Raw genomic sequence first — 18,314 nt, forward strand, 5'->3', positions numbered from 1 at the left:
AACCCCTAAACCGGGACAAGAGATGGGAGGGCCGGCCTCCAGCAGGGTCCAGACAAAGCTCCCCCACTCCGTCCTCCCTCCAGGGCAGCCCAGGCGCCTCCCTCCCTCCTCCCTCCCTCCCCCTCCCTCCCTCCTCCCTCCTCCCTCCCTCCTCAGCCATCAGGGCGGCCGCCCTCCCAAGGCCAGGAGACTCTGCTCATGCCGGGGACACGGGTGACCCCACGACTTCCCGGGGGCCGTCCAGGGACACAGCAGAGACACGCGGTGCCAGCTGCCTCTGCTCGCAACTTTTATTGGCTCTGCAGACCCCTCTTTTCCAGGGCCGCCCCGACTGCTGAGAGGGCTGGGGCGCACAGGGGGCACACAGGGGGCGGGCGGGGTCCTCCCTCTCACAGGACTCAGTCAGTACTCGAAAGTGACCGTCTTGACCCGCAGATACTCGTTCAAGGCGGCCTCTCCTGCAAGACACAGCCGCCGCTGGCCATTCTTGCGCCCCTCAGGGTTCCCCGAAGTGGCCACCTGGGGGGCCCTGGCTCATCTGGGGGTCCCCCCAGCTCACCTGGCCCTGGCTGGCAGATTGACAAGCCAATCCTACGGAGGCCACGCCCCCTACCCAGGTGATCTTGGTGGCTGCTGGAGCTAGGGGTGTACGTTGTGCCGGGGACTTCACCCAGGGCCATTCTACCTCTAAACTACACCCCCAGCCCCATTTTATTTTTATTTTTTTTAAATGGTCTTAAATGCCGGGCGTGGTGGGTAGCTTGTCATCCCCGCACTTGGGCGGAGACAGGAGGATCGCGCAGGTTCAAAGCCAGACGCACTGGCTTAAGAGACCCTGTTTCCAAATAAAAATATAAAATAGGTCTGGGAGTGTAGCCTGGAGGCAGAAGGGTTCCATCCCAGTACCACCAAAAAACAAAAAACAAAAAACAAAAAACCACGCTGGGCATGGTGGCGCGTGTTTGTAATCTCTGCACTTGGGAGGTAGAGACAGGAGGACTGTGCAGGTTCGAAGCCAGCCGCGCTGGCTTAAGAGACCCTATTTCCAAGTAAAAATATATTTTATTTTATTTCTATTTATTTTTTTATTTTTTATTTTATTTTTTTGGTGGTACTGGGGGTGGAACCCAGAGGCTTTCTACCTCCGGGCTATACTCCCAGACCTATTTTCTATTTTATTTGGAAACAGGGTCTCACTAAGTTGCCGAGAGCCTCACTCAGTAGCTGAGGCTGGCTTTGAACCCGCGCGATCCTCCTGTCTCAGCCTCCCAAGCGCGGGGACGACAAACGTGCGCCACCACGCCCGGCTGTAAAAATATACTTTAAAAAATAGGTCTGGGAGTGTAGCCCAGAGGTAGAAGGGCTTCCAGAAACCCCAGTACCACCAAACAAACAAACAAAAACAGAACAAAACAACAAAAACAACCAAAAAAACCGATCATGAGCCGGGCGCAGTGGCGCACGCTTGTAATCTCAGCATTTGGAGGCTGAGACCGGAGGATCGTGGTTCGTGGACCACCTCGGCTATTTAGTGAGGCCTTTGCAACTCAGCGAGACCCTGTTTCAAAATAAAGAATAAAAGCGGGCGTGGTGGCGCACGTTTGTAATCCTAGCATTTGGGAGGCTGAGACCGGAGGATCACAGTTTGCGGCCAGCCTCAGCTACTTAGGCCCTCTGCAACTTAGTGAGACCCTGTTTCAAAATAAAGAATAAAAAATAGGGCAGGGGGTGTAGCTTGGAAGTAGAATGCCCCTGGGTTCCATCCCCAGACTCACACACACACACACACAAAAAAAAAAAAAAAGAATAAAAAATAGGGTTAGGGGGTTTAGCTCAGAATGCCCCTGGTTTCCATCCCCAGCACCGCAAAAAATAAATAAATAAATAAATAAATAAATAAACAAACAAACAAACAAACCAGGGTCTTACTAGGTTGATAAGAGTCTCACTACTTGCTGAGGCTGTCTTTGAACCCGCGATCCTCCTGCCTCAGCCTCCTAAATACTGGATTGAGAGGTGTGTGCCACCAGGACGCTCAGGAGTGGCGCCTTCCCGGGCCCCGCTGCGCCCGGCTCCTCCCAGGGGCTGTGGCCAAGGTCCGGCTTGTGGCCCTGTGCCAGCAGGGTGCTGCCTCCAGAGTCCTGGGGCTGTAAGGAATCCTGTCCAGGGACCTGGAAGTCACAGCCTTCTTTAGACGGGAAGGGCCCTGCGCTGGAGGAGATGCTGGGCCAGGAGGAGACAGGCTCAGAGAACAGGGGTGCGTGCCTGTGTGCGAGCGCGTCAGGCTTCACGTCAGGCTTCGCAGGAGGTGGGGGGGGGGCTCCTTTCCCAAGCACCCCTGGGAGTTCCCAAAAGTCCTGAAAGATGTGGGGAGGAGCCTGGCATGGTGGCTCCTGCCTGTGATCCCAGTACTTGGGAGGCGGAGACACAAGGATCGCAGGTTCAAGGCCAGCCTCAGCAACACCGCGAGCCTCTCACAACCTAGCAAGACCCTATTTCAAAATAATTTAAAAACAGCATTCAGGAGGCCGAGACCGGAAGATCTGGGTTCGCAGCCAGACTCAGCCACTTCGCGAGGCCCTCTGCAACTTACTGTGACCCTGTTTCAAAATGAAGGACAGCCTCGGCTTCTTAGCCCTCTGCAACTCAGTGAGACCCGGTTTCACAAGAAAGAATAAAAGATAGGACAGGGAGTGTAGCTCGGAGGTCGAATGCCCCTGGGTTCCATTCCCAGACCAGCAAAAAAAAAAGAAAATTAAAAATTAAAAAAAGAATTAAAAATAGGGCTGGGGGTGTAGCTCAAGGGTAGAATGCCCCTGGGTTCAGTCTCCAATTTGTTTTTTTGTTTTTGTTTTTGGTTCTGTGGATTAAACCTAGAGGTGTTCTACATCGGAGCTACACCCTCAGCCTTATTTTAATTTAAAACCAGGATCTCACTAAGTTGCTGAGGCTGGCCTCGGACCTGCTACGGTCCTGTCTCAGCCTCCCAAGTCATGGGATTACAGACGGGTGCCACCATGCCTGGCTACAAGACCCTGTTTCAAAACAAAAAATAAAAAAATAAAGGACTAAGGGTGTAGCTCGGAGACAGAATGCCTGTGGGTTCCATCCCTGGCACCACCCCCCAAAAAATGGTTCTAGTCTCAACATGTCCCTCCCTATGGCCCTGAATTGCATCAGGAGCCCGAAGGAAGAGGACAAGACCCCCTGGGGTCCCCACATTTCATCTCTTGCCCCTCGACCTGTCCTGTCCCCAGCTGTGGGTTTCTACCTCAGCAGAATGGGCGCAAAGTCATGGCGCAGCCAGGGAAAGAGAAAGAGAAATACCTTCCCCGTGCTAGGTGGAGGATGCTCCAGACAGCGCTCCTCTCCATACCTCTTCCGCGCCCCTGACCACGGTCCCCAGCCCCCCAGCTCTGGCCCACACTGACCACTCCAGCCCCTCGGCAGCCCCTGGACCAAGGGCGGCTCCCTCGCTACTCTGGAGGCCGAGACAGGAGGATCGCAGGTTCGTGGCCAGCCTCAGCCACCTAGCAGGACCCTCAGCAACTTAGCCAGACTATTTCAAAATCAAAAGATAACCGGGCGTGGTGGCGCACGCTTGTCATCCCCGCGCTCGGGAGGCTGAGACAGGAGGATCGCAGGTTCGAAGCCGGCCTCAGCTACTGAGTGAGGCCCTCGGCAACTCAGTGAGACCCTGTTTCAAAGGCAGGAGGATCGCGGCGCTGGCTTAGGAGACCCTGTTTCCAAATAAAAAAGTATAAAAATAGGTCTGGGAGTGTAGTCCGGAGGTAGAAGGGTTTCCAGGAACCCCAGTGCCACCAAAAAAATAAATAAATTAAATAAAAAATAAAAAAAATAAAAAGACTAAAAAATAGGCCTGGGGGTGTAGCTCCGAGGTAGAATGCCCCTGGTTTCCATCCCCAGTACTGCAAAATAAATAAATAAATAAATAAATAAATAAAACAAAATAAAAGCCAGGCGTGGTGGCACATACTTCTCATCTCAGTACTTGGAGGTCGAGACAGGAAAAGCACAGGTTCAAGGCCGACCTCAGCGAGTAATGAGACTCACTGACCTAGTGAGACCCTGTTTCCAAACACCAACAAACCAACAAACCAGCTCCGAGTTAGAATGCCCCTGGGCTCAGTCCCCATTACCAAACCAAAGAAAGCCCAGATGTTTGTTGAATGAATAAATAAAATCGAGCCGACAGGCAGGATGAGGTTACCCAGGTCTTTGCCGAAGCCGGACTGCTTGAAGCCGCCAAAGGGAGCAGCCACGTCCGTCTTGTTGTAGGTGTTGACGAACACGGTGCCCGCCTCTAGCCTTTCGCTGACGTAGAGGGCTTTGTTGATATCCCGCGTGAAGACGCCGGAGGCCAGGCCGAATTCCGTGGCATTGGCCCGAGCCAGCACGGCGTCCACGTCCCTGCGGGCAGATCCAAGCAGCAGTCCCTCAGGGAGGCCCAGGGTGAAGGAGCCCAGCACCCGCCCCGAAAGGGAGCCCGGCCCGCGCCAGTGTCCCTGCTTCACTAGATCTAAAGGAGAAAAACGAGCCCGGGCTAGAAAAAGTCCAAAGGGGCCAGAGAGCCAAGTGGGACCGTGAGGGTGCTGGGTGCTGGGTGCTGCGGCGCGCGCCTGTGACCCCAGCCCTCGCGAGGCTGAGCCAGGAGGACCTCGGGTTTGAGGCCAGTCTCAGGAAACGAACGACGTTACGGGTCGGGAGACTACGGTTTGGGGAAAGTGTTCCCCGGGGACCCCTGCGAGGGTCCCGGACACGCTTTCCCCCAACTCATAACAAAACCCAAAACGACCAAAAACAGGGAAAAAACCGTGGATTCTTGTCCTAAGCTAAGAATAAATACGCGTAGCTTGGACAGTTGCTGAAGAGTTAAAGAAGCTTATTAAAAAGATAGAAATACAGAGATAGTCACAGCCCTGTGCCGGAGCGGGGCTCGGGGGGGGGGGCAACTCTAATGAAAACACCGAAGAACTCCAGTTTCCTGAGTGTTTTTATCCAGACCGCGCAGGTCCTTTGATCTGTAGCTGTCTCTAGCCCTATCTCTAGCCCGGTCTCTGCTGTCTCCAGCCGGATTTGCCCCAGAGGGGGGGCTGTCCTGCTCCAAACACAGCCCTCCGCACCTCTTGTTCTATCCCCCAAGATGTGTGCAATTGTTTCTCCAGGATCTGGGATTTCTCCCACCCCTGGTTCCGGCTTTCTTCCTTCTCTTTAGAAATGTAAATTACAAGTCCCTCCTTCCTACCAATCCTGGTTTTTCTAGTATAAACGCTATATTTTTAAATTGGAAATCTTTCCCAATACTGATACATTAATACAGTTTAAAAACTCTTTCCAATACTGGTACAAGTGAGACCCCCGGCAACTCAGCACGACCCCGTTTCGAATTCAAAACAAATGAATTTTTTTTTTTTAAAAAAGGGCTGGGGTCATGGCTTGGAGGGAGAATGTTCCTGGGTTCAATCTCTAGACACACACACACACACACGCGCGCGCGTGCGCACACACACACACACACACACACACAGGCACTGAGCCCTGAGAAAGATAAGCAGTGTCCTACCCATCAGCAAAACGGGAGATGATCATAATGGGGCCGAAGGACTCCTCCCTGGCGATGAACATGTGGTCCTCCACGTCCGTGAAGACGGTTGGCTCAAAGAAGAAACCTGTAGATGACGCGGAGCCATGGCATTCCAGGGCCTGGGCTCGAGCTCAGCCATGGCTGACTCACCCAGGCGGGTTCTTTTTTGGGAGGGGGCACTGGAAATGGAACCCAGGGACATCCTTCGTCCAGGCTACATCCTCAGCCCTATTTTATTTTTATTTTGAAACAAGAGTCTTGCCCGGCGTGGTGGCACACTCTTGTCATCCCAGCACTTGGGAGGCTGAGACAGGAGGATCTCAGGTTCGCAAAAAGCCTCAGCTACTTAGTGAGGCCCTTTGCAACTCAGGAGGCCCTGTTTCAAAATAAAGGATAAAAAAAAATAACGAGCCGGGCGTGGCGGGCACGCTTATAATCCCTGCGCTTGGGAGGCGGAGACAGGAGGATCGCGCAGGTTTGAAGCCAGCCGCGCTGGCTTAAGAGACCGTTTCCAAAAAAAAAAAAAAAAAAAGAATAAAATGAGTCTGGGAGTGTAGCCCAGAGGTAGAAGGGCTTCCAGGAACCCCAATACCATAAAAATAAATAAATAAATAGCAGGGCGTGGTGGCGCACGCTTGTAATTCCTGCGCTTGGGAGGCAGAGGCAGGAAGATCGAGGCCAGCCACGCTGGTTTAAGAGACCCTGTTTCAAAAATACAGAAAATAGGTCTGGGAGTGTAGCCCAGAGGTAGAAGGGCTTCCAGGAACCCCAGTACCACCAATAATAATAATAATAATAATAATAATAATAATAATAATAATAATAATAAAATAAATAAGCCTGGGGGTGTAGCACAAAAGTAGAATGCCCCTGGGTTCCACCCCTAGTACCTAAAAAAAAAAAAAAAAAAAAAAAGCAGGGTCTTGCTAGGTTGAATAAGAGTGTCAGTACTTGCTGAGGCTGTCCTCGAACCAGCAATCCTCGCGTTTCAGCCTCCCAGGTGTGGGGATTACAGGCGTGAGCCGCGCCATGCTAACCTGACAACTTCTGTGAGCCCTAGAACCCTCCGAGCTCATTCTGTGCACGTGTACGTGTGCGGACCTGGAGACGGAGTCCCGGGGGCGCTCCGCCTCTGAGCCACACGCCCAGCCCTACTTTATCTTAATGTGGAGCGGGGTCTCGCTGAGTAGCTGGGGCTGGCCCGGAACCCCGACTCTCCTGTCCTGGCCTCCCAATTTCTGGCTGTCCGTTGCATTCTAACACCGGTTACGATTGGGAAGAGCGGCGTGTGGATGCGGTGGGGGTGTGTGGGGTGCGGTGCCCGTGTGGACAGGGATGGCGCGGGCCGCCCGGGCGAGGCCGTGCCCCTTGGCCCGGGGCCGAGGTGATGCTCTGTTCCTGGGCCCCATCCCTGGCTCCACAGGGTCCCAAGAACCAAGCCCCGTGCCCTGGAGACCCCCGATGCGCAGGCCCCTGGCTCTTGGCTGCCCCCACGCCAGCCAGGCCGGGCCTACGGCCTCAGTTTCCCCGGGCGGGCCGGGCCGCACCTACTGACCTGGCCTCGGGACCTGGTTCCCGCCGCAGAGCAGCGTGGCCCCCTCCTCCCGGCCGCGCCGACAGTACTCCAGCAGCTTGTGGAGGTGGGCCTCGTGGTTCTGTGGCCCGTGCTCGGTGCCCCGGGCCAGGGGGTCGCCAATCTTCATCTTGCCCACCTCCTCCACCTGCGGGAAGTCTCCAGTCGGGCCCACTGCGGCCTGTGGCCCCCTTCCCGCGCTCGGGGTGGCCAGCTCTGGCTCCAAGTTGCCTCATCCAGAGGCCTCCCGCGTAGAGGCAGAAAGGCCTCCACGAAGCCGGGCGTGGTGGCGCACGCCTGCAATCGCAGTACTCGGGAGGCTGAGACAGGAGGAGCCCACGTTTGAGGCCACCCTCAGTGATTAGGGTGACTCACAACAACCTAAGGAGAAGCTGTTTCGACAAAAGGCTGGGGTGTTGCTTGGGGGGAAAATGGGGGAAAAAAGTCTCCATCCAGGCGTGGTGACGCACACTTGTAATCCCAGCATTCGGGAGTTGGAGACCAGAGGACCACAGTTCACGGACAGCCTCAGCTACTTAGCGAGGCCCTTCGCAACTCAGAGACCCTGTTTCAAAAAATAAGGGCCGGGCGTGGTGGCCACGCTCGTCATCCCCGCGCTTGGGAGGCTGAGACAGGAGGATCGCGCAGGTTCGAAGCCAGCCTCAGCTACTTAGTGAGACCCTGTTTCCAAATAAAGTATCAAATAGGTCTGGGAGTATAGCCCGGAGGTGGAAAGTCTCAGTACCACACACACACACACACACACAGCCTTTACCCCCCAGTACCACAAAAATAAATAAATAATATAAAAATAAATGACTAAAAAATAGGGCTGGGGGTATAGCTCAGAGGCAGATGCCCTTGAGGTTCCATCCCCAGCACCACACACACACACACACAAAAAGCCGGGCGTGGCGGCGCGCGCTTGTCATCCCGGCATTCTGGAGGCTGAGACCGGAGGATCGCGGTTCACAAACGGCCTCGGCCACTTAGTGAGGCCTCTGCAACTCAGCGAGATCCGGTTTCAAAATAAAGACTAAAAATAGGGCTGGGGGTGCAGCAGAGTGGTAGAATGCCCCTGGGTTCCATCCCCAGTACAGAGAGAGAGAGGGAGAGAGAGAAGAGAGAGGGAGGGAGAGGGGGAGAGAGAGGAGAGAGAGACAGAGAGAGAGAGAGAGGAGAGGAGAGAGAGAGAGGGAGGGAGAGAGAGGGAGGGAGAGGGGGAGAGAGAGGAGAGAGAGACAGAGAGAGAGAGAGAGGAGAGGAGAGAGAGAGAGGGAGAGAGAGAGAGGGAGGGAGAGGGAGGGAGAGAGGCGGGCGTGTGGGTCCAGCCACAGCACGGGGCAGCGACAGAGGTCCTGCACTGAGCTTTATGAAATTTAAACGCTATTTGTCCCAGGGGCTCCAGGACGGGGGACCCTAAGGTTAATACCAACACAAAAGGAAAGAGAGGAGGGAGGGAGGGAGGCAAACTCCAAAGAGTTTCAAGCAGCCTAATTTAAACGGGGAGTGGTGGCCGATGCCTGTCATCCTGGTATGTGGGAGGCTGAGACAGGAGGCCCCCCGGGTGGAGGCCAGCCTCAGCAACAGAGCGAGACCGGTCAGCAACCTAGGGAGACCTTGTTTTGGAATAAATAAAAATAAAAAGGGCTGGGGTGGGGGGAGGGAGTTTGGAGACAGCATGCCCCTAGATTCAATTCCTAGCAACACACACACACACGCACACACACACACACACACACACACACACACACTGCACCCAGAGGCAGGGAGGATCGCAGGGAGACTCTCACCAACCTAACGAGACCTTGTTTCAAAATAAAAATAAAACAGGGCTGGGAGCGTAGCTCAGAGGAACAACGTCCCTGGGTTCAATTCCCAGTGCCACAGTAGAATCGTGGCACCCAAGCGGGGCGACGCCAGGCTTCACCCGCACAGCAGACACGCCAGGCCCGAGTTGTTTCCGTTTCCCAGGATACAACTAACAGTTACGCGCCAGTTCTGGCCCCCGGGTCAGGATGAAAAGCTCCCAACCGACCCCAGGAGGCGCGGACCAAACGGGAGGCACCGAGGACGAGGATCCTGCTGCTTGAGATCACGGCAGCCGAGATTCCTCTGGGGTCAAAGGCAACTCCTTGGCGCATCACAGCCCGAGTGACTGAGTGTATAAAACTGCCCGGGAACGAAGACTCGGGGTCCTCGGCCAGACTCCGCCGCGCGGGAGGGGCTCGGACCCCGGCTCGAGCTGGTTCCCCAGTAAACCCCTTCCTGTTTTGGCATTACTGTGTGTGGTGGTGGTCTCTGTCACCCTGGGGTCCCGAACAGAATAAATAAAAAATAAAATAAAAAATAAACAGGGCCGAGGTGGAGCTCAGAGGTAGAACGCTCGGGGTCCCATCCCCGGCACCACAAACAGAAAAGGCACTGGGGACGACTCTGCGGGTGCCCCGCGCAGCTCCCTGGCCCAGGCAGACTGTGCCCAGCCCGGCCTCCCCTCCCGGCCTCCCCTCTGGGCCTCCCCAGCCCAACTACAGCGCAAGGCCAGGCAGAACTTACCACCTTCTGTACAAACTGGTCGTGGACGGAATCCTCCAGGAACAGCCGCCCGGCCGCGATGCAATTCTCCCCTTTGTTGAAGAAAACCGCGCTCATCCCCTTCAGAGAAGCGCAGGACACTGGCGTGACCACAGGTCCTCGGGGCGCTCCCTCCGCCACGGTCAGGGCGCCCTGCACCCCAGCCGCCACCGCGCCCGAGGCCACCGTCCACACGGTCTACCCAAGACCGCGGAGAGCCGGGGCCTCTGCCTTCCAAATACTAGTGTAAAGACTGAGACCGGAGGACCGCGGTTCGCGGCCAGCCTCGGCTACTTAGCGAGGCCCTCTGCAACTCGGTGAGACCCGGTTTCAAAATAAAGAATCAAAAATAGGGCCGGGGGTGGAGCTTGAATGTAAAATGCCCGAGTTCAATCCATGGTACCACAAAAATAAAACAAAACGAACACCACAAATACAAAAATAAAAAGGGGGCCGGGCGTGGCGGCGCGCGCTTGTCATCCCCGCACTTGGGAAGCAGGGACAGGAGGATGGCGCAGGTTCGAAGCCAGCCTCGCCTGGCTTAAGAGACCTGTTTCCAAATAAAAATATAAAAATGGGTCTGGGAGTGTAGTGTGGAGGTAGAAGGGTTTCCAGGAACCCCAGCACCACCAATAAATAAATAAGTAAGTAAATAAATAAATAAATAAATAAATCGGGCTGCAGAAGCCAGGCAAGGTGGCACACGCCCGGAATCTTAGGACTCGGGAGGCTGAGACTGGAGGGTCACAGGTTAGAGGCCAGCCTGAGCAAGCAGTGAGACTTTCCTCAATCTAGTGAGAGCCGGTTTAAAAAAAAAAAAAAAAATCAGGCCGGAGGTGTTACTTGGAGGTAGAAAGCCCTGGTTTAAAATCCTAATACCACGCTAAATAAATAAATAAATGAGGAGGAAGGGGAGGAGGGGCGGGCAGCTGGCTCAGTTTCTACCTCTGCAGCTGATCCCAAGGGTCTGGACTGTTATTAAACCTTTTGTGGAATGGAACACGGGGGAGGAGGCCGGGTCACTCTGGCCCAAGTCCCCTGCGCCCGCCCGAGGCCGCGCTGGGCGAGGCGTGGGGCCGCCCGGGCTGGCTCCCTGCCATCATGGCCGCTGCGGGGCCAGCGCTCACCATCTGCACGGCCTTGCTGAGGTCGCAGTCGGCGAAGATGATGAGGGGCGACTTCCCGCCCAGCTCCAGGGAGACCTTCTTCACGTTGCTCAAGGCACAGCTGGAAGAACACGGGCGGGCCGGTGCCAGGCGGGCACGCCCGCCATGCCCGGCCCCTGCCACCTCTGCCTGCACCCGCTTCTGGCCACACTCACTCCGAGCCCCGCACCCCGCTGCCACTCTGTGCGGGCCCCTGCTGCAGAGGTTCTTGGGGGCCCCTCTGGAGCACCCTGTTTAAAACCACCACCTTGCCGGGCGCGGTGGCGCACGCTTACAATCCCGGCACTTGGGAGGCCGAGACAGGAGGATCAGGGTTCGCGGCCAGCCTCAGCTACTTAGCGAGGCCCTCGGCAACTCAGTGAGACCGTTTCTAAATAAGGAATAAAAAATGGGGCAGGGGGTGTTGCTTGGAGGTAGTATGCCCCTGGCTTCCATCCCCAGTACCGCAAAAAGAAAATAAAAATAAATAAAACCACCACCTCCCTGTGGACCTCCCAGGGGCCTCTCTCCACTGTCTGTCTGGGGTTTTTGCTTTTTTTTTTTTTTTTTAAATACTAGGGATGGAAGCCAGGGGCATTCTACCTCCAAGTCACACCCCCTGCCCTATTTTTAATTCTTTATTTTGAAACCGGGTCTCACTGAGTTGCCGAGGGCCTCACTCAGTAGCCGAGGCTGTCCGCGACCCGCGATCCTCCGGTCTCAGCCTCCAGAATGCTGGGATGACGAGTGTGCGCCACCGCGCCCGGCTCTCTGGATTTTATTTCTAATTTGTTGTTGTTGTTGTTTTGTTTTTTTTTTTTTTTTTTTTTTTTGTGGGGCTACAGGTTGAAGCCAGGGCATTCTACCTTTCTGCCACAACCTCAACCCTTTTTTTTTTTTTTTGCGGGTCTGGGAATGGAACCCAGGGGCATTCAACCTCCGAGCTCCACCCCCTGCCCTATTTTTGATTCTTTATTTTGAAACCGGGTCTCACTGAGTTGCCGAGGGCCTCACTCAGTAGCCGAGGCTGTCCGCGAAGCGCGGTCCTCCGGTCTCAGCCTCCCGAATGCTGGGATGACAAGCATGCGCCACCACGCCCGGCTTGCCTCAACCCTTTTTATTTAGAAACAAGGTCTCGCTAAGTTGCTGAGGCTGGCCTTGAATCTATGATCCTCCTGTCTTAGCCTCCCAAGGACAGGGGTTCCAGGCATGCACCACCACGCTCCGCTGAACCAGTACTTCTGCAGCTCATGTGCGCGAGGGGTTTTCCCAGTCACCGTGAGAGCGGGGACGGTGGCACACGCCTGGAATCCAGGACTCCGCTGAGACTCTTGTCAACCTAGTATGACCTGTTCTCAAATAAATAAATTCAGGCTGTGGGTAGAGCTTGGAGGCAGAATGCCTCTGCAATCAATCCCCAGTACCACAAACAAACAAACAAACAAACAAACAAGCAAATAAATAAAATGAACGTGAACCCGGTGTGGAATCCACATGCCTGGAATCTCGGTACTTGGGAGGCTAAGACAGGAGGATTGCAGGTTCGAGGTCAGCCTCAGCAACTTAGCAAGGCACTCAGCCAGCTAGTAGTAAGACCCTGTTTCCAAGTAAACAGGGTCTTTTTTTGGGGGTGCACCGCAGAGACAGAGCGCCCCCGGGTCCGACGGCGGCGCCCCCACACGCAGCGCCCGGCACCCACCTCTTCATGATGTGCTTTCCCACGTCTGTGGAGCCCGTGAACCCGATCTTCCTCACGTCGGGGTGGTCCAGGAGTCTCTGGCCAACCAGGGGGCCTGCGGCGGAGCGTGCGGGGAGTCAGGGCGCCCGGTCCCCCCGCCCCAGGCCAGGGCTCCGGCTTCACCCCTGCATCCTGAACTGCGCCCCCAAAATCAAACATGGAAGGGTAACCCTAGTGCCTTTGGATGCGACTGGATTGTTTCGTGTGTGTGTGTGTGTGTGTGTGTGTGTGTGTGTGTGTGTGTGTGTGAGAGAGAGAGACAGACAGACAGACAGAGAGGGAGGGAGGGAGGGAGGGAGGGAGGGAGAGATTGGGTCTAGAACCCAGGGCCACTCTACCTCCGAGCTACGCCCTCAGCCCGCCCTTCCTTCCCTCCTTCCTTTTTTTCTTTTTTGCAGGTCTGGGGATGGAACCCAGGGGCATTCTACCTCGAGCTCCACCCCCAGCCATTTTTAGTCTTTATTTTGAAACACGGTCTCACTGAGTCGCCGAGGGCCTCGCTAAGTAGCCGAGGCCGGCCGCGAACCCGGATCCTCCTGCCTCAGCCTCCCAACGCTGGGATGGCGAGCCCGAGCCCGCGCCCGGCTTCCCCGGCCTTTTCCTGCGCCCCACGCCCAACTGCCCCGGCCTTTTCCTAACTTGTTTTGAAAGAGCATCTCGGTGAGTGGCCGAGCGTCCAAGTTGAAAAGGCTGGCCTCCAAACCGCCATCCTCCCGTCTCGGCCCCCCAGGTCTGGGACTGCAGGTGGGCACGCCGGGCCCGGTACCCCGGGTCCAGGCAAGGCGGCCCGGGCCGGCCGCCCCAGGCCCTCACCAGTGCCCTGCAGGATGTTGACGACGCCCTTGGGGAATCCCGCCTTCACAGTGAGCTCTGCGAACTTCAGGGCGGTCAGTGGGGTCACCTGAGGGCACAAGAAAGCCGGGAAGACGCGCGCGCGCCGCGGGCACTGCCTCGCCGCCTGCCAACCTCGGGCCCAGCTTCCGCCTCTGGCCCCTTGGCCCCCTGCACCCCTTCCTGCTCTGGGCTCACTTAATGTCTTTTCTTTTTGGTGTGGTACTCAGGATTGGACCCAGGAACATTGCACCTCTCAGCTGCACCCCCAGTCCATATATATATATATATATATATATATATATATATATATATATTTTTTTTTTTTTTTTTTGGTGGTACTGGGGGTGGAACCCAGAGGCTTTCTACCTCCGGGCTACACTCCCAGACTGTTTTTATATTTTATTTGGAAACAGGGTCTCACTAAGTTGCCGAGAGCCTCACTCAGTAGCTGAGGCTGGCCTCGAACCCGTGCGATCCTCCTGTCTCAGCCTCCCAAGCGCAGGGGTTACAAGCGTGCGCCACCACGCCCGGCCTACTATATATATTTTAAAAATATTTTTTTTTGCGGTACCAGGGATGGAACCCAGGGGCCTCCTACCTCTGAGCTACACCGCTAGCCCGATTTTTTAGTCTTTTTATTTTTTTAGTTATTTATTTTTTGTGTGTGGTACCAGGGATGGAACCCAGGACCTTTCTACCTCCAAGTTACACCCCCAGCCCGATTTTTTTAATATTTATTTTGAAACAGGGTCTCACTGAGTTGTAAAGGGCCTCACTAAGTAGCCGAGGCTGGCCTCCAACCGCGATCCTCCATTCTCAGCCTCCCGAATGCTGGGATGAGGAGCGTGCGCCCCCACGCCCGGCTTAGTCTTTTTGTTTTCGAAACAGGGTCTCACTGAGTTACGAAGGGCCTCACTAAGTAGCTGTCCTCAAACTACAATCCTCCAGTTTCTACCTCCCAAATGTTAGGATTACAAGCGTGCGCCACCACACCTGGCTCCGGCTATATATATTTATTTTATTTTTTTTTTTGGTGGTCCTGGGGTTCCTGGAAGCCCTTCTCCCTCCGGGCTACACTCCCAGACCTATTTTTACATTTTTATTTGGAAACGGGGTCTCCTAAGCCAGCGCGCGCGGCTGGCTTCGAACCCGTGCGATCCTCCTGTCTCCGCCTCCCAAGCGCGGGGATGACAAGCGTGCCCACCGCGCCCGGCTCCGGCTATATATTTTTTTTTAATTTCAGCCGTTCATGGTGGCTCTGCTTGTAATCCCTGCGCTTGGGAGGCAGAGACAGGAGGATCACAAGGGTTCAAAGCCAGCCTCAGCTGGCTTAAGAGACCCTGCTTCCAAATAAAATTTAAAATAGGTCTGGGAGTGTAACCCAGAGGTAGAAGGCCCCTGGGTTCCATCCCCAGTACCACAAAAAAAAATAAATAAAAATTTTTTTGAAACAGGGTCTTGCTATGTTGCTAAAGCTGTCCTCGAACCTCTGATCCTCCTGTCTCGGCCTCCCAAGTACTGAGATTTCCAGTGTGCCAGCAGGCGGTCTGTGGTGGACTTTTGTCCGGGCTAACGTGCCCCGCAGACAGCAGAGTGAGCGGCCTCCTGGGCACCCTGTGTCTCGCCTGCAGCTCTCCTGACACGCTGGGAGACAGCGAGCGGAAGACGGTCATCGCCTAGGGACGGGTGGCTGAACAGGAGGCGGCCCACCTCCACTCCGCTCAGGGCAGCTCCCCGGGAGGCCCCTCTGGCCCCGCTTCTGCACCCTTGGTCTGAAGGCCCCTGGGAGCCATGGCGCCCGCCCAGCATTAGCCCGGCCTGTCGCGGCCGCCCACCTGGGCCGGCTTGATCACCACGGTGTTTCCCGCAGCCAGGCAGGCGGCCGTTTTCCAGGACAGCATCATTAGCGGGTAGTTCCAGGGGATGATGATGCCGCAGACCCTGAGGAAGGGGCGGCCTCGGTCCCTGCTCCCCTGGGAGCTCTCCCTCCTCCCCTTCCTCCTCCTCCTTCCCCTCGGTCCCTGCTCCCCTGGGAGCTCTCCCTCCTCCCCCTCCTCCTCCTTCCCCTCGGTCCCTGCTCCACCTGGGAGCTCTCCCTCCTCCCCCTCCTCCTCCTTCCCTCTTCCCTCCCTCCCTCCCCCCCCCTCGCTGGGATTTGAGCCCAGGCTGGCTCTACCCCCACAGCCCCATTTCAGTGAGGGTCACCAGCACCGGGGACTCACCCGAGAGGCTCCTTCCTGGTCAAGGTCAGGTTGCGGTTGGGTCTGGCCTGGTTGATGGGGATGGTCGCGCCCTGGGGAAGCACAAGGAGGTCACTGGGCTGCAGCGGCCCCTAGTGGACACGCGGGAGCCGGGCTCTTGTCTGCGGAGGACGGAGGACGGGGGACGGGGGCTGGAGGACCTGAGCTCGAGGTCACAGCCAGGAGGGCTGGCGCTGGCCCCCCCTGGCCCAACCCCTCCCTGCCTACCTCTCTCTTGCTTCTTTCTTTCTTCTTTTTTTTGGGGTATAGGTTATTAAACTCATGCACACTAACTCCAAGCTATATTCCCAGCCTTTCTTAAAATTAATTAATTAGCTAATTAATTACTTTGTTCATTTTTTTTATTGAACCCAGGGGTATTCTACTTCCAGCTATAACCGCAGCCCTACTGTTTATTTTGAAACGGGGTCTCACTAAATTTCTGAGGCTGGCCTCAGACCTGAGATCCTCCTGTGTCAGCCTCCCAAGTACTGGGATTACAAGCGTGCACCATCATGCCCAGATCACCTTTTTTCTTTACATGTTGATTGTTTCAGGCATATTTCTCTCTCGGTCCCTCCTTCCCTCCCTCCTCTCTCTCTCTCTCTCTCTCTCTCTCTCTCTCTCTCTCTCTCTTCTTTCTTTCTTTCTCTCTCTCCCCCTCCCTCCCTCCTCTCTCTCCTTCTCTCTGGTACTGGGAATCGAACCCAGAGACATTCTGCCTCTGAGCTACACCCCAACCCAACTTAACTTCTTATTTGGAAACAGGGTCTCACTAGGTAGATGAGTCTCACTACTTGCTGAGGCTGTCCTCGAATCTGTGATCCTCCTGTCCCAGCCTCCCAAGCACTGGGATTACAAGCGTGCGCCACCACGCCCGGCTACTATTTTGGCTATTTCGGATAAGCCAACAGATGCACTCATGAGCTGCTGACAGAAACCCAGCGAAGCCCGTCTGGAACGCCCCCAGAGCCTCGGGTTAATAATAGCGCAGCCAGACCATCGAGCGGTCTGCCGCACGGCACGGGGTCGCCGCCCCACCTGGATCTTGTCGCACCAGCCAGCAAAGTAGCGGAAGGTCTGTATGGACATGCCCACGTGCGTCTTCAGAGCGAGCGTGTAGACGGCGCCCGCGTCCAGGGCCTCGATGGTGGCCAGCTCCTCCTGGTGCTGTTCCATGAGATCCGCCAACCTGCCCCGGAGAGGGAGGGCGAGAGGCGGGCTGAGGCCTGGCAGTGCTCCCACGCCAGTGCTCCCACTAGGTTCCTTCACCTGCAAGGTGGTGGCCTGCACACGCCCTCAGCCCAGACAGGAAGATCTCACTCTGGAGGCCAGCCTCCCACTTAGAACCTCAGGAACTGAGCAACACCATTTCCAAGTAAAAAAATAAAATAGGCCGGGCGTGGTGGCGCACACCTGTAATCCCAGTACTTGGGAGTTTGAGACCGGAGGATCACGGTTCGCGGCCAGCCTCAGCTACTTAGTGAGGCCCTCAGCAACTCAGTGAGACCCTGTTTTCAAACTAAAGAATAAAAAATAGGACTGGAGGTGTAACTTGGAAATAAAATGCCCCTGGGTTCAATCTCTAGTACCACAAAAAAATAAAAATAAAAAATAAAATAGGGCTGCAGTATAGCTCAGAGGTAGGTTGCCCTTGGGTTAAGCCTCCGGTACCAAACAAACAAACAAACAAACAAACAAAAAAGACATAATAATGTGGTGGGAGGGGGCTGGTGGGTTTTTATTCTTTGGTGTTTTTCTGTTTTTGATTTTTTCTAGTACTGAGGAATCCAAGTACATTTTACCTCCAAGCTCTACCCCAGGCCCTATTTCACATGTATCTTTGAAACTGTCACTAGGTGGATGAGAGCCTCCCTACTTACTGAGGCTGTCCTTGGTCCTGTGATCCACCTACCTAGGCCTCCCAGATACTGGGCTTACAGGCATGGTGGCTTATTTTTGATTTTGAAACAGAGTCTCACAGCTGGGCGTGGTGGCACAGGGTTGTAATCTCAGTACTTGGAAGGCTGAGACAGGAGGATCAGAGGTTTGAGGACAGCCCCGGCAAGTAGTATGACTCTCATCAACCTACCAAGAACCTGTTTCAAAATAAAATCGGGCTGGGGGGGGGTATACCTTGGAGGTAGAATATATCTGGGCTCAATCCCCAGTACCGCAAAAAGAAAGAGAAAGAAAGAAAGGAAGGAAGGAAGGAAGATTGATTGTCTCACTGGGTGGCTGATGGCCTCAGCATGTCACTAGGGGGGGCCTCGAACCGGCGACCCAACTGTCTCAGCCTCCCAAACAACGGCGTCACGAGTGTGCTCCAGCACGCCAAGCGTCAGCCTCGGTCTTGCAGGGCAGTGGCGGAGCCGCCCGTGGGTGCCCCTCTGAGGGGTGGGGGCGTGCGCCAGCAGGGCTCTGGTCACCAGGCGCCCTCGGGCCCTTGAGATGCCCCTGGGCTCAGTGTGGTCTCCACTGGAGCTTCCTAGTAAGCGGGTGTTATGACAGCCGCCACCAGATGGCAGCAGAGCGTCAGGGAGGCCCCACCGCCCGGCTCGGTCCAGGGTGCTGCCTGCCCCGCCCGGGACCCTGTGTCACATCA

General features: G+C 55.5%; 1 protein-coding gene across 2 annotated transcripts in view; it reads right to left on the reverse strand.

Moving 5' to 3' along the window:
* Positions 1–402: 402 nt before the first annotated feature.
* ALDH1L1 (aldehyde dehydrogenase 1 family member L1) overlaps positions 403–18,314 on the reverse strand; it is a gene marked incomplete at both ends in the record, with an annotated part of 34,846 nt that continues 16,934 nt past the window's right edge. For both annotated transcript variants that reach the window (XM_080718127.1, XM_080718126.1), the window contains 11 exons: positions 403–458; positions 4,232–4,431; positions 5,585–5,690; positions 7,161–7,326; positions 9,735–9,833; positions 10,880–10,979; positions 12,597–12,690; positions 13,449–13,536; positions 15,305–15,410; positions 15,692–15,762; positions 16,751–16,901. In XM_080718127.1, coding sequence (XP_080574253.1) covers positions 403–458; positions 4,232–4,431; positions 5,585–5,690; positions 7,161–7,326; positions 9,735–9,833; positions 10,880–10,979; positions 12,597–12,690; positions 13,449–13,536; positions 15,305–15,410; positions 15,692–15,762; positions 16,751–16,901 — 1,237 coding nt within the window. The remainder of the gene's footprint in view (positions 459–4,231; positions 4,432–5,584; positions 5,691–7,160; positions 7,327–9,734; positions 9,834–10,879; positions 10,980–12,596; positions 12,691–13,448; positions 13,537–15,304; positions 15,411–15,691; positions 15,763–16,750; positions 16,902–18,314) is intronic.

The sequence above is a fragment of the Muscardinus avellanarius genome, assembly GCF_963383645.1.
Source record: "Muscardinus avellanarius genome assembly, chromosome: 22".
NCBI classification, from domain to species: domain Eukaryota; kingdom Metazoa; phylum Chordata; class Mammalia; order Rodentia; family Gliridae; genus Muscardinus; species Muscardinus avellanarius.